This window comes from Nelumbo lutea, chromosome 1, assembly GCF_056320005.1.
Source record: "Nelumbo lutea isolate HS-2025 chromosome 1, American lotus-T2T, whole genome shotgun sequence".
Classification (NCBI taxonomy): Eukaryota; Viridiplantae; Streptophyta; class Magnoliopsida; order Proteales; family Nelumbonaceae; genus Nelumbo; species Nelumbo lutea.
In genome coordinates, this window is record NC_142684.1 from 179,935,102 (window position 1) to 179,951,154 (window position 16,053).

General features: G+C 35.6%; 1 protein-coding gene across 1 annotated transcript; it reads left to right on the forward strand.

The window, feature by feature from the left end:
- The first annotated feature begins 2,673 nt into the window (after nucleotides 1-2,673).
- LOC148879548 (CDK5RAP3 protein homolog) lies at nucleotides 2,674-9,997 on the forward strand. Its single transcript, XM_088961121.1, has 10 exons — nucleotides 2,674-3,049; nucleotides 3,183-3,317; nucleotides 3,735-3,829; nucleotides 3,921-4,015; nucleotides 4,123-4,258; nucleotides 4,345-4,494; nucleotides 4,606-5,166; nucleotides 7,461-7,669; nucleotides 9,083-9,215; nucleotides 9,686-9,997. The coding sequence occupies exons 1-10, from the start codon at nucleotides 2,989-2,991 to the stop codon at nucleotides 9,815-9,817; spliced, it is 1,707 nt and encodes a 568-aa protein (XP_088817247.1). The 5' UTR covers nucleotides 2,674-2,988; the 3' UTR covers nucleotides 9,818-9,997.
- The last annotated feature ends 6,056 nt before the right edge of the window (nucleotides 9,998-16,053 follow it).

Sequence of the window (16,053 nt, forward strand, 5' to 3'; positions counted from 1 at the left end):
TAGATGAGGGATATTGAGACATGGAAGGGTTTTTACCCTTTTCTTTATTCTCTTCACTGCTTGAGTGAATTACTCATTCCATTCAGGGGGGCTTTTCTTCAGTCTCTTTTGAAGTAGCTGGCAATCTTTGGCCAGGTCAAGACAGTAGTTTGCTACATAATTTAGACTACCTAAGAATCTTTGGAGTTGTTTTGTCCTTAATTTTGCTTAGGAATTTATCCGCAAACTTTATTACTCTTTGAATTGGGGTTATTTTCCCTTTAGATATGTGGTACCCTAAAAATCTTATTTTTGTTTGAAACAGTTTCATTTTCTTAGTTGATGCCGCTAAGCCATTTTCTTCCATAACTCTAAAAAATATATTCAGATGCTTCCAGTGATATTTCAATGATTGAGAGTATACCAATACATCGTCTATATAAACTATGATGAATTAGGTATAAGGATTAAAAATTTCATTCATAATTTTTTGAAACTCAAATTGAGCATTTTTTAATCCAAAGGGCATAACATTCCATTCATAATGCCCGAAAGAAACTATAAATGTTGTTTTATACGTACCCTTCTCACTTATTTGAATTTGGTCAAACTTGGAAAATATTTCTATGTCATACAATCTATTTATTAGGGATAGGATATCTGATCCATCTCATGGCTTTGTTAAATGGCTTATAATTAATCACTAGCCTTGGTATTCCTCTTTCTATTTCGGCTGCGTTTTCTACATAAAATGCTGGACAGCTCCAAGGGGACTTACTTGGTCTATTTAAACCTTTAGTTAATAATTCTTGAATCTCCCTTTTGCAGATTTCTAATAACGTTCTATTCATCTGGATTGGTATGGCTTTAGTGGGAATTATGTTTCGCTATATCCTTCCTCATAAGGAAGATCTATCATATGCCTTTTTCTGTGCTAGAATGCACTAGGAATTTCAATGCATATCTCATTTTCTAATTTTGTTTGAAACTTTTCTACTTCTAGTTGGGCTTTTGGTTCTTTTGAGGATTTAGCCAATTGTTTTTCTTTTATTTCTGTTTGTAATTCATAGATAAATTTGACTTTATCTTTTAAGCTTTCTTTTAGAGTATTTATTGCCATTATTTTTAGCTTTTGGCAGAACTTGTAGGTGACTGCTATTTTCACCTATGGTGGCAGTAATTCCTGTAGAATCTATTTGGTAGGGAAGAATTGACAGTAGGAAGGGTGCTCCTAATATAACATCTTGCCTTAAGTTTCTTACCATGAGAAACATAGTCCTTAGGTAAGTTCCTTGATTGCAAATATGGACAATAGGGATATTATATTTAATCTCTAGTTTTCTTCCATCAGCGGCATTCACTTGCTGAGAAGTTTTCTCAAAATATATAGAAGGTGCAATTCATTCTCTAATACAACTTATATCAACACCTGAATCAATTAGGGCTATTATTGAGGAATTAAAATCTTTAATTTTAATTGTAACTTTTGAGTACCATTTTTGGTACTTGGCTTCTTCGATTGAATATACAAATTCTTCATCATCTCCTACAAATTTAGTAGGTTCTACATTTCCTATTTCTAAGGATCTACTAGATCCTCCTTGGTATACTAAATCTTTATAAGATTCTAATATTTCAATTCTTGTCTTTAGAGAACTAACTTCATTTTTAAGATTATTGACCTCTTGCTTTAGGTCTGATAAGGTAGGTGCTCGAGAAGAGATTCCTTGGGCTTTCTTTATAATTTCGCTGTATGAGATTATATCTTCCTTCTTAAGCAAATCTTTTTTAGTTATATTTTCTTTATAGTTCTGTACTGCCATAAGTTGACATTTTCTCCCGATTTCCTCATCAGGAATATCTTTTAATATTTATAATAAATGTTCTTCAAGCTTCAGTTATTATTCTACGCTATCAGCATAACCCCTTGAATATTACTTTTGGGAGTTAGATGAGCCTTAGTGAGGAATCCTTTAATGGGGACAAAGGAAGATGTTAGAAATATTGACCATCGGAGAGAGAGAGAGAGAGAGTAATAATGAATTTTATTAGAAACAATTATCAGCTAAGAGAGCTTTTATTTGAGTAGTGGATGGATTTTATTAGAGACAATTAAGATAGGAAAATGTTTTTTTTTTAATGTTGTTTTCTTATATTTTTTATGATTTAATTAAAAAAACATGTGTGAAAAATGAAGATTTCATAAAAAAAAAAAAAAAAAAAAACACATGTTTCCTTATATATGAAGATTTCATATATAATACACAAGTTCAATGCCTTACAAGTTACAACCAATGTTTTAATAGGACTAGACAATCAAACCATTAAAATCAGGAACCAGTGGCCTTTTGGGGTCCCGATTAAATGATGGTTTTGACAGGCCGGACGGCCAAACCACCTAATTAACTAGTAAAACCAGGACATAGAGAGTTCCATTTATTACTGATTAGAGTCTTAAAACATTGCTTACAACAACAAAGTACGGGTTAGGGGGATTCAATTTAGCTTAATACCTTATCCTACATGTTTTTTATGGGTGCAAATGGATCGGATTCTGATCCAATCCAAAGTCTGACCCTATTTTGTCAGATTCGAATATCCTCATTTTGGATTTTTATAATCAGATTCAATTAAAAAAATCAGATTCAGATAATCAATCCGATATATATATTTCGAAAGAAGAAAACCTTCCCCGTCGGGGCGGTATCCGCGGAAAGGGTAGTCCTTACACTTACGGGAGGTTTACCTTAGAGTAAAAAAAAGACCGGAGAGATTAACATGATTCTCAGAAAATCTAGGAGAGATTTTCATATTTTAGTATTTTACTTTTACCCCGAATAATTAACGCGAAAACGTGCGCCTCGTCAGTTCGTCATTTACGTTTTGCTAATGCCTACCTTTTGACAGTAGAGAGCTACACGCGAGTCGGGAACTACTGCTCTTCAGTCATTCGAAGCAGAAAGAGAGAAGTATAGAATTTCGAATTCTGGCGAGAGAGCTCATCGGAAGATGCACGACCCAGAAGAGATTCGCAAACTTCCGATTGATATAGCTTTCGCTCGTCTCGCAGGTAAACTTTAACAATCTCAAGTTTGGCCTTGGGTTCCTTTTTTTTTGTTCTTTCAAAGTTAATTTAGGGTTCAAACTATTATAATATCTGTTTGGGTTTATTCATGCTTTGGTATATTTCTATTGGAGTGAAGAATGGTTGGTCGATCGGAAGAAAATTCCAGCTGATTATCGAAAACGACTGGCAGCAGTAAGGGCTCGGATTTCATCGGCTTTCTCGGCTCTACCGAAGAATATTGATCCCTATTTTCAGACCCTAGATCAAGAAGGTCACGCCAAAGTTCGATTTTTTTATCATGTTTACTGTTCCTTTTGTTTTCGCTCATGAAAGTTTGATTGTTGCATAGAATTCAGATGTACATTTTTCATCAATAAGAATGTAAAGTTGCATAACATCCATGAACTTCGGTAATTTAAGAAATTGATGACTTGATAGTGATAAGAGGGAATATGGTCTTACAAACTTAACCTTTCCAACTTCAGATCCTGGTAGGATTACATGATTAAAAAATAGAAGAAAAACAAAGAAAGAAGTAGAATCTCCATACAATACGTGGGATGAATTCAGTAGAACAGCCATTTTTTGGTTATTTGGAATTGGAAAGAAAAACTAAAAAACAAAGCTATACTTTTAGAGATTCAGGATGATTCCTGTCATATCCTGATGACATCCATTCCCTTTTCAGCCATCGGATACACAGAAGCAAAGAAAATATATGACATTCTTCTGAGATCAGCTCCAGAAAGCCGGAACATTTTTGGCCGGTTATCAGGTTCTGCTGTAAGATCTTTATAGTCAACCATATCACACTTATGTTTTCTCCACCCTTTCTTTATATTGTTCTTATAGCCTTGTTTTGACATTCTGATAGGGTGAATGGGAGGCCATTGTGCGAGCTTTTGAAAAGGACCACATTTTTCTTGGTGAGGCTGCTCACATAATGGTCCAAAATGTAAACTATGAAATGTAAGGCAGTTCCAGATTCACATTGTTAATATGTCACATGTAGGGTATGGAGCTTTTAATTTTATGTTATGTGATTGATTACTTATCACTGCACTTGTATGTTGAAGTCCATATCAGAAAAAGCAGGTGCAGAAGATTCAGCAACAACTAACAGAATTAGAGCGCAAGGAGGTTGATATTAAAAGAAATGCAGCCCTATCAGCAGCTAAATATGTAGAAGCTTGTCAAGAGCTTGGGCTGCAGGTTGTTCTCTTGGGGTTTGTCATATGAGTATAGATTTTAGTATCAGAAATAATTAAGATTAACAATGTAATAGTTTTGCTTTGCAGGGGAAAAATGTTAGGTTGGAACTTCTAGAAACTGCAATGTCACTTCCGGGCACCTTCAGTGAGATTCTTGAAGTCATAAATGGAGATTCAATATCGCGAGCAATGGACTACTATTCAAATTTTGTTAGAGATGCTCATACAGAAAAGGAGGTGAGGCTCATTAATGACCAGTGTTGAACTTTGGATATTTATATAGTGGATGACCAGGTGAACTTGTCTGCACATTCATATAGTAAGTATATTTTATAAATGTGACTGCAGAACTCTTCAGGGAATGTGCTGCCAAATTTAAGGGACATTCGTGAAAATCCCCCTTCTCTGAATATTTCTGTGGTTCCTGAGGACCTTGATTCTGTAACAGATCTTTCAAAGGTCAATGCAGATTCTCTTATGACAGGGGATCTTGCAACTGATGCCATTGACTGGAATATTTCTCTGGAAAGCTCTCAGATTGATTGGGACATTGGGGTTGTGGAAGAAACGAATGATACTGCAAATGGACTAGGCTCTTATGAAATGGTAAATATCAGTGATGCCATACAGGATTCATCAACAAACAATGGCATGAGTTCTGATCAGACTCTTGTAAGTAAAGTGGAAGAAGGCATTGCCCCAGAGTTTCACACATCTGAGATATCTTGGGATATTAGTGTTGAAAATCCTGAAGTTGAAGTTCTTGAAGATGTAGATAGACAGGACCCGGTTCTGGAATCACAGACATCAGTTCTGAATATGTCAGCTCAAACTCAGGAAACAAGAGAACAGAGAAGTCAACTTCTGGAGACAGAGTACAGAAATAAGATTCTTGATGATCTATTTGAGGTATTTGCTATTTTTCATTGTTCTTCCCTATTTTGGTCTATATCTGTCTTAAATTTGTCTTCATATAAGGAAATTCACATGTATACATACATACATACATGTACATACATACATACATGCATACATAAATACATATATATATCACACAAGGGAAAGTTGTGTTGTTTAATGAGCTTTTGTAAATGACCTAGGAGTCTTCTACATGGCAGGTTAGTTTAGAGCTCTGGAATCTCCTCATCATCTATCTATGGGAAAAAAAAATTCTGCCCCAAAGACATTGTCTTGTGATCAAAATAGACCCTTTTTATAAGCAATTTCTAGATTAAAGACTTGCAAAATTACATACAAGGATCAATATAGGGATGATGTACACTGCATAATTGAACAAATGGCCTATCTAGTGGGTCCTCCATCTATGACTGGTTTGGGTTGAGCACATGATCCCTCCGTGTGGCAGACACAGGTGGTGTTATGCAGGGAAGCTCCCTAACTGACCCAGTTAGTGTAGTGCACCTTTCTCATGTACCCTACTCTATTTTTGTTATAATGTGTCCATATGAGCTAGAGTTGTAAACTAGGCTGAGCTTTGGTCAGCTCTGCTTGGAATTATCACTGCATCATCTGACTGAGGCTTGGTTCAGGCTGTTGGTGAGCTTATAGTGCCAAGATCAGGCTTGAAGGGCTTTATGCTAAGCTTGACTCTGCTTGGCTTGATCATCGATTAATGGAGAACTTGCTCCTTACAAGGAGAAGGAAGATCTAAGATGAAACTGCATCTATATAATAATCCTTTAGTCATTGTTCGTAAAGAAAATATTTTCAAGATATGGAAATTTTCAGGGATACAGGAATATCTCTGCTCATAGAATGGCTTTTGGTGGGCACTATCTTTCCTTCAAATATAATCCCACCATCAAGATTCTTATTATCTTTTACGTGTCTCATTATTTTCACATCCATGCAGAGATCAAGGGGGACAGGTTGATGAGTCTAATCATATCAAACTCAATCATAATGTCATGGATGATGGATATGCTCTCGTTTTCAGAACTGACATTGATTCCGTGAACCCTCTTGCTAAAAATGTGCTCCTTGGAGATGAAGATGGCATGGAAGGAAGTGCTACATTGGTCTGCTTCCTTAAAATACCAAGGAGGAGAGTCATCTCCCAGTCAAAGACAATATCCAGATAAACTCTGCACAAGCTTGGCTCAGGGCTGAAAGCTACCATCTTTATGATATGTTAAGAAAAAGAAAAATAAATCAACAACCATTGAGTACAGATTAATAATAATAGTAATAATAATAATAATATAGAAAGCATGTTTTTTCCCAGCTAAACTTGGAAGGGGGTGGAGGGTCAAGTCAGGATTTAATCCCACATCAGTGGGAACTACATCCACTGACTTTACCAGCTAAGCCAACTAGCACATTCCAAAAGTATGAAAGATTGCAGCACCTATGTTACCCATGTCTGGCAAGGACATGGCTGGATACAGTATCAGGTACACAATTATACTAAAATTTGAAGTATCCGACATGATATGGCACCTTTGTACAGGTATCCAGGTATCATAGTGCAGCAACAAATTTTACCACCAAATCAATACTCAAGTAATAGCTATTGATTGTTTTCTTTTTTAATGCAAAAAAGTCCCATATGGGAAGGATTATGAAGCTGAAATTTCTCACATAACTAGAGGGTGAAGGGGCAAACATGTCAGACACTTTTGGGCTCAAAACAACATTGCCACATAGAAGATTTCTAGGTAAGTTTTGGGCTCTCTAAAATACTCAACTAGCAAATCCTTTTCCATATACTACATGCATATATACATATGTACATACATGCAAACCATATATTTGTGTGGTTTATGAATATGCATATTTTACATTATACTATATATATCTGTCATAGCAATCAAAAGCATCAGGAGCTTATTAACTTCATTGTTGCCAATCTTGGCTTTTGGTTCTCTGCTAAGGGAAGTGGTTATATGTCCCCATGGCAGTCCTTGTTCTGGAGGGTGTCTTGTGTAAATCTTGTAGTTTCGGGGTCTGGGCTTCTGTTATGGGCCCTGCCCTTCTTGTTATTAATATTATTCTGAATTGAAGTAAAATCTTATTTTCCCTTGTTCTAAAAACAAAAAATGCTACATACTTAAATTCTGAATGCAAACACGATACCATCTTGATCAGTGTGATGGTGGAGCTGCAAACCAGATATGAATTTCTTCTAGAATTTTGGAGTTTTTTTTTATTTTTTTAACTTGCTGTTAGTATTTTATGCTCAGATCAAAGCATTTCTAAAGCAATGGTTAATGGAGTTGAGAAGTGAAGAGACTGCATCTTTACAGCATCAAGTTCAGGCAGTTGCTCCATTTGTTCTGCAGCAATACACTGCTGATGCCATTGAGAAAATGTTGGCCGACGTTTCCTTGTCAATTTCTATGCTTACAAACAGGAAAACAAGGGACTTAATCATGATTCTGAACTCCAGAAGGTGGATAGCTTTTTTAGCATTCATTTAGACTGGTTTGATATAAATTTGCTTCCCATATGTATAAATGAGGTTTATCTACATTTTCACGTATAACCAGCAGTCTTTTCTCATGCTTACTCATGCCTATCTCATCTGAATAAGATCCTTTCTTCCTTGCCTAACAGCTCTTCTGATGAAGATACTCCATTGTCAAAGACCCCCCTGTTCCTCTCAGTCTACAAAGCCCAACTTTCTTCTCTTACTGAAACCAGTGTTTGGCCATGAGTTGAAGGCTTTGAACATCCCAAGTATCACTCATCACAAGCCAAAAAGCTTCCCAAGTGACACAAATTATCCAATTGCATACCTTTTTACCTCAAATTGTCAACATTATGAACTTTATTCAATATGAAGTCCAAACAAAAAAGGTCACCTTAGATGGGGCTCCAAGTCTTCAACATTCCAAATCCACTTCAAAGGCACAACTTGAGAGTTACAAGTCACCAGCAACATATAGTATGACTTCACACCAAGTACACACCATCATATCTATCCCGCCACCATTGACAGTCCCCCCTTTCTGGGTCCGGCTTGTGCCTATCAATGAACTCTAGCAGAGATACCAGCTCCTCCATTTCCCAAACCAAACATGTTTCTTACACCCTTAGCAACCAAATCGCCTATCCACTAACCACTTCATAGCATTTCTTTATTGTTTTCTCCTTGTTTAGTACAATTTCATACATGGTGGGATGTGAAGTAGAGAAAGAGATCTGTGTTTCATAATCCTTTCCAAAGACTCATACCTTATTAGCCTAAGATATGATCTGTCTCCCATCCCAGGCCTGAATCACCATATATACAGTGGATTATCTTCCTCCATATCTCCTTTTTTCTCCTTCCCATACCCCAATATCCATTCCCAAGCAAAGCTTTATTTGAGGTATCCAATGCTTGTAATCCCAATCCACCTTTTTCCTTTGTAAGTAGACTTTTGACCATGCCACCAAATGAATCTTTCTCTTGTCTTTCATCGTATCCCAAAAGAAGTCTTGCCTTAGTTTTTCCAACTCGAGAATCACTAGGTACCCTCTAAATTTTGCACTGAGCGGCCATGGATGTATCCGTCCTCCTTGATCTGAGAATTTATTGTTTCAAATGTCCATCTGTACTAGAAGAAATAATGATGTGAAACTGTGAAAGTGCATGATGCCTCAAAAAATCCACAAGATCTTTCTTTTTCTTTCTTATGGATGTTCTGTTTTTTTATTTTTTGATCAATAACCATGGATGTTCTTTTTTTTCCATTTGCTTCTTCCATTCTTAACATTTTGCATTTGATCTCTATGGTGTTGTTCTGTAGTTCTGAATTAGTCCTGCCTCCTTGTTTTCCCTCTTTCAATGCCTTTAGCTAAGTTCTTTCATAAATTTCAGGTTTTTAGAAAGACTTCTGAGCACATTGGAGGAAAAGAAGCATCATGAAGTGAAGTTGAAAGAGAGCTTGAAGGATTTGTCAGCAAAACGCATGGAGCTGCACAATGCACTATCTTCATCCTGGCCAAAGCAAGTAAGTTGTACATCTCCTATTTGAGTTCTCACCGAAATGAACTTTTATCCAGAGAAAAAAAAACTCCACTAAAATGAGAACATTCACAATTGTAGGACAGTGAATTTGATTCTATCCATGCTTGTTTTCATATAGGATAGCAAAGCTTTATGTTTATGCAACTATTTTTTATTTTATATATATATATATATATATATATATATATATTTTTTTTTTTTTTTTGCATGGGTCTATATTTTTAAACTTTTTGAGGAAAAGATAGCAAGTATACATTCTATGCACAAAAGAACTGCATGAGAACAAGTTGTCGCCATACAAGAAGGCCTTTTCTATTCCAATTGCAAGACATTCTATGGCATTCATGCCCCAATCCATCTAATCTGAAAATTAAAGCTTTTTCTTTGTAATTGATCTACTTGACGGGAAGGGAAAGAAAAACTTGAGAACTGAATAAATATGCCATGTTGCAGGAAGCAGCACTTGCACAAACCAGGGAGCTGAAGAAGCTGTGTGAGAGTACACTTTCATCGATGTTTGATGGAAGGCCTGTCAACATTATTGGAGAAATCAACACTTTATTAAGTAGTAATATCGGTACATAGAGTAAAAAATTTTGCTTACAAAAACTAATCATAAGTTAGAAATCATGAAACTGACAACTTTCCATCAGTTAAATTGCATATTTAAATTCCTTAGAAAATTTTGATTGTCGCGGCTTTTAAATGATTCATAAGGGAATAATATAAATGTCTTAGTTCTCATAATAAAGTGCTATTTCAATACTTCTGTGTTTGGATTTTCTAACAGCATTTTGCACGCATAATGGTGATTTAAATTGCTTGAAATGTTTTTTTTTTTTAATTGTTGAAATGGTTCAATCCTGAAATATGAATAGTATGCATATAATGTGTTTGGTCAAGGCAAAAAAGCAGAAATTTCCTAAAAGCTACTTTTACATTGATTTGTGACCCTGGTGTATGGGCTTGAGTTGTGAAACACATCAATGAGTGATGATGCAAAAAAAAAATGTGAATGTATTCTGTTTTGCATGTTTTTGTTTTTTTTGTAGTAGGATCACAAATTGTTATTTTTGGGTGATTTTGTTGATAGTTTGGGAATATGGGCATTTTTGTCATTTTATAAGTCAGATTTTTGGTCTTGGGTTTTTTTGTAACAAAAGTTATCTTTTAAGGGTTCATTTGAAGTTAGTTTTGTTCTTAAGGAGTTGCTTGTGAGAGGAAAACATCTAGGGGCTTATGTGTAAATATTTTAATTGGCTTGTTTAGCAAGCAAGCAGGGAGTTATAAAAGAGAAGAGGGTTGTTTCTGTAGTAGTCTTTTTTTGGGTTCTTTCTCTCTTATTTGAGTTGTAGCTTAGCCCAGTTAAGGTTTTAAGTATTGGGAACTTGGGTTTTGAGGAATTGACATATTTTTTGCACCTTCCAATTCTTTTATCGTTGTGTCCTTACGAGAGGCCAGCTTGTTGCCATTGTTACTGTAGTGGAATTGTTCCAAGAGAAGTTTTACTTCAGGTTCATGTCTAAAATCCCTAAACATCCAACTTGTTTGTTCTTTTCAGTTTGGTATTTCTTATGTTTATTGTTGTATATTTGAGGTATTGCATGTAATTGTCTTTCTGTCCACATCAAGTGGTATCAGAGCAAGTTCTTTCCTTGGGTTTGCTTCAAAGTTCATGTTTTTCTGTATTATCATAGTTGCAAGGGGTGGATGTGGTAAGTAATGAGGGCAGATTTGGCCTTCCATTGACATCATGACATGTGGCATCTCAAAACAACTAGATGACACCTCGACACCACGTAGGCAATGATTTGCCTTAGCTGAAATCCGACCTGGTAACTTACCTTCGCCAACTAATTGGAGTCCTAACTGGCGATCTCATTTACAACTTGGGCACCTCGGTAAGGCGGCTAAGAACACCTTGTCCAGGGCCAACTTGTGGTACCTTGTTGTTATTGGTCCAAGTGACCTCGGCACGAGGAGCAACCTCCCTTGAGGACTTGTCAACTCGATTGAGGTCTAGATGACGACCTGCGAGGCGTGCTTGCCAACCTCCGTGTGTGAATTTCGTCACTTCTGGGTCTTCCGGATGTCATCTCTTGCATCGAATGTTTTGGAGGCACAAAGCCTGGTCTACATGCGCCACTCCCTCTAAAGACTTTGGCCTGGCCAGCCACGACCTCTCAAAGATCTCGGGCAGCGTGCATGAAGCCCACACCAAACAATGTCTATTTATAGGCCTCACCTCCAACCTCACAAGGGACATGCACAATTTAGTTCTTATAGCTCTCTAGCTCTCTTACTTTTAGTCAAGGATCCAAGTATCGGTGTCGAGTATAGTATCGGACAAATTAAATACGGATACGGATACGGATGTGCTTTGGAAACGCATAGATACAGACGAAAAAAATGGAAATGCTTAGATACGTCGGAAAAACACATACAAATTCCATAAATATATTAATAATACTAAATTTAAAATCAAATAGTCATAAATAATGTATAAATACAAAGGAAATGTACATTTTAATGGTATATATGATAAAATATATTATAATTAATATAGCAGGATGCATAAATATCACAAAATTTTATTGATAATGCAGCAATAAAGAGTCCACGACACATAATATGTACATATATTATATTTTAATTACTATATTAATTTTTTTTTATTTTTTTTTTTATTTTTTTACATTAACAAAAAAGTCAACTAAATATTAAATTCTCAAATGTAAATTAGAATATCAATTAATAATTCATAAAAAATATAATTTCAATTTAAAATATATCAAATCTATTAAAATTTCTAAGATATAATATGCAAAATTTTAATTACTAATATAATTATTATATTATTGATAGTTTTATTTCTAAAGTTTTTTTCTAAAATTAAAAATCATTTTTCGGTATAAATGTTGATTAACAAAGTTGATAGATTCTATTTAATATTATACTCTCAAATATTTTCTAAACATTTTTTTAATATGTTGTTATTTAATGTAATGTAAATTAAAATATTAATCAATTATTTAATATATATATATATATATATATTAGTTTTAAGTATTAAAATAATTATTTTATTGTTAATATTTTATTTGCATAAATTTCAAGAGATTAAAATCATCTTTTGGTTTTAATGTGGATTTGATAGATTATTTATTCCATAGGATTATAAAATATCAATTTTGAATATTGTTCTTTACAATTTTTATTTAATATTGTTAAACATAAATATATTATTTATTTGAATTACATGTACTATTTAGATGTTATATGTAATAAAAGTTGTTTTATTTTAAATGTTTACATAAGTGTGAAATAGCCTAAATGGTTTACGAGTTGACTTAAATGCACTTCCCATATGGGGTGAGTCAGGTTTGAGTCACGTGAGCGCCTTTAATTTTTAGTAAACAAGTACACGCGTGCATATGCGTATTAGTCTATATCGCATGATATCGGACCAATACGTATTGATATGAGGCGATACGTGCCTGTATCAACCCGATACACACGACTGACAGCATACACCTCCAGTCGTAGTGTATCGTGTGCCGGGTAAGGCCGATACTGATACGATACGCCCCATATCAGGTGTATCATGTCGATACTTGAATCCTTGCTTTTAGCTCTCTCAAAAATCTCCAACTTGTTGACTTAAGCATTGGAATGCCCATCTCGGGTAAAGAAACCCGAGCACTCTAATATTATTTCACTACAGGTCTCCCAAAAAATTACACAACTCTCCATTATATAGCTCGACACCCAAGCTATCTTCTAGCTTGGCCTTACTCAGCTCGGCATCCAAATCACCTTCTAGCAAGGAATTCTCCAACTCGGCTTCTGAGTCATCAATAGGGGTGGTAGAAGACCACAACATGTCATTGTAGAGGTTTTGCAAGAGGCTATAGGAGGATTGCAAGAACATATTGAACATCTTTCTCAACTTGTAGCTCAAAATGCTGCTAGGGATGGTGATATAGCAAATGATTTGGGGCTAGGAATTAGAAGACAAGCTCCTAGAGTTGATGAATAACTCAATGACATTATTAGTGAAGAATCATGTGAAAACATTGAGCAACTTGAAGATGATGAACAAGAAAGAATAACAACCAACGGTGGGAAGACCGAATAGTGTAAGTTTTACAATCCAATCAAGGTCATGGTGTTCAACTCCATAGTTCCAAGTTTGATGGTGAGTTGGAACCTGAAGAGCTTCTTGGATGGCTGGACATCATTGGAAATTATTTTGATTAGAAAGAAATTAATGAAAAAGAAAAGTGAAGCTTGTAACAACAAAGATGTGTGGGACAACCTTAGATTGGTGGAAAAACTATCAAAGAGACAAAGAAAGGAAGGAGAAAGAAATGTTAGTTCTTGGGGAAGAATGAAAGAGAAGCTGAAATCCCTGTTTTTACCACTAGACTATGAGCAAATTCTTTACCAAAGGGTGCAAAATTTAAGGCAACGAGAAAAGAGTGTGAAGGAGTACACAAAAGAGTTTAATAGATAACTCTTCGGAGTAATATCTCAAAAACTGAACAATGAAAAATTGGTAGATATATCAATGGTTTGAGGTTTCTAATACAAGATCAAGTCAGCCTACATTGCCTACATGAGGTAAAGGATGCATATCAGCTAGCTCTAAAGGTTGAAGTTCAACTGAGTTTGAGCTCAAGGCGGAGGCTAAGTGTTGTTCAAGATACATCTTCAACTATAGGTTGAAGTGTTGGGGCTCGTAGGGGTCATGGGATCAACCAAATATGACATATACTCCAAGGGACTTCAAATGCAACAAATAGTAGTCAATGGCAGTCTACTATTAGATGTTTCAGGTGTATGGAGTTGAGATATCATTCAAATGAATGTCCTAAGAGAAGGATTGAAGGGCAAACACGTCTAGTTGATGAAGTCACTAGTGAACAACAAGATGATATAGGCCATGTAGAAGTGGGCAAGTGACCGAAACTACTGGAGCTAATGCTTTAGATGAAAAAAACTTGGATGGGGATATTGAGGGTGAAGCTCTAGTGATACGACACTTTATGGTTGTACCTCAAGAACCACTAATAGGGGACTGGTTGAGAAAGAATATCTTTAGAACACGTTGTACAGTTAGTGGGAAGTTGTGTAACCTAATTATTGATAGTGGGAGTAGTGAGAATCTTGTTTCTCAAGAGATGGTGGATAAATTACAGTTCAAGACTGTTTAACACCCCTGACTATATCGTATTTTGTGGCTCAACAAATGAAATGAGGTAAGACTATTTGAAGAACCGGTATGGTGTGATGTTGTCCCAATGGATGCATGACATGTTCTCTTGGGTCACCCATGGCAATATGATCGTAAGACTATTCATTATGGGGACAAGAATACATATAACTTTGTGAAAGATAATAAGAAACATAACTCTTAAACCAATGCAACTTGATTTATTTCCAAAGAAGGAAACAAAGCCAACCACTACTCTCTTTGGATAAAAAAGATGGGAATTTGGATGTTGTTTACAAGTTGATTACAAAAGAAGTTAGCAAAGAAACACATGTTCTAGAGTTGGTGAAGAAGCTACTTCATGAGTATGCTAATGTGATGTCTAAAGAATTACCCAATGGCCTTCCTCCCCTAAGAGATGAACAACAACATATAGATTTAATGCCGGGAGCAGCATTGCCTAATCTACCCCATTATAGAATGAGTCCTAAGGAGCATGAGGAGCTCCAAAGACATGTAACAGAGTTGTTGAATAAGGGGTTGATCCATGAGAATTAAAGCCCATGTGTTGTACCAGCTTTACTCACACCACAGAAAGATGATAGTTGGCGTATTTGTGTTGACAATCGTGCCATTAACAAGATTATAGTTAAATACAGGTTTCTTATACCCCGCTTTGATGACATGTTAGATACATTGACTGGCTCACAAGTCTTTTCAAAGATAGATCTAAAGAATGGATACCATCAAATTTGTATCTAAGAGGAGGATGAGTGGAAATAGAAGAATAAGGGTAATGAACAGTGCCTTCTGATCGATTGGTTGTGGCAGTGAAAACAGAGGAAAGGAGGAGAGAGAGAGAGAAAGAGAGAATGGTTCTGTTGTGCTTGATTCAATGGCAACAACTAGTTGAAGAAGAAATAGTGAAGGAGGGAGAGAGATCAGAGAAGAGTCAGAGAGGCAGGGGCCAGGGGAGAGAAAATGGTGGGGGAGTGTGAAGAGCGGGTAATAAAAATAAAATTTATTTTATAGAATTTCAAAAGCTAAGTTAACGTGGCAATTTTCTATTTGATGTTGCACAAAGTTTTCTACATCCTGGCTGGAGAGGACGCGATCTCCTCATAGACGATGTCACTATATTCTCTACATTGAGTACCCTCTTAAGCTATGTTTGGAAACGTCGTCGATATAAAAGTTCATCAAGTTTTACATTGAACCATAAAAAAGGTATTATTGAGCTTCGAAAAGCGTGGAGAAAAGCATGAAATTCTTACACCAATTTTATCGATGCAGTATTCACATTGATAATTGATGTAAAACTTTACTTTTGATTATGCTTTACATTGATTTATGATGTAAAACTCCACTCCATCCAAACATCGACAAATCTAAGGTAGTGTTTGGCATTGATGTTGTTTTCTAAAAAAAATAATACTAAATCAAAAAAGTGGTGCTTCAGAAAATGACATCTTATTTGACATTGTTTTTCAGGAAAAAAAAAAGGCATTACTCCAAACCATGCCTTCGAAATCGGGAAAGTGTGGTATGAAGAAATGATAAACTCAATATTTTCTCCAAAAACAGCCTGTTGCTACCAACGGTGCAA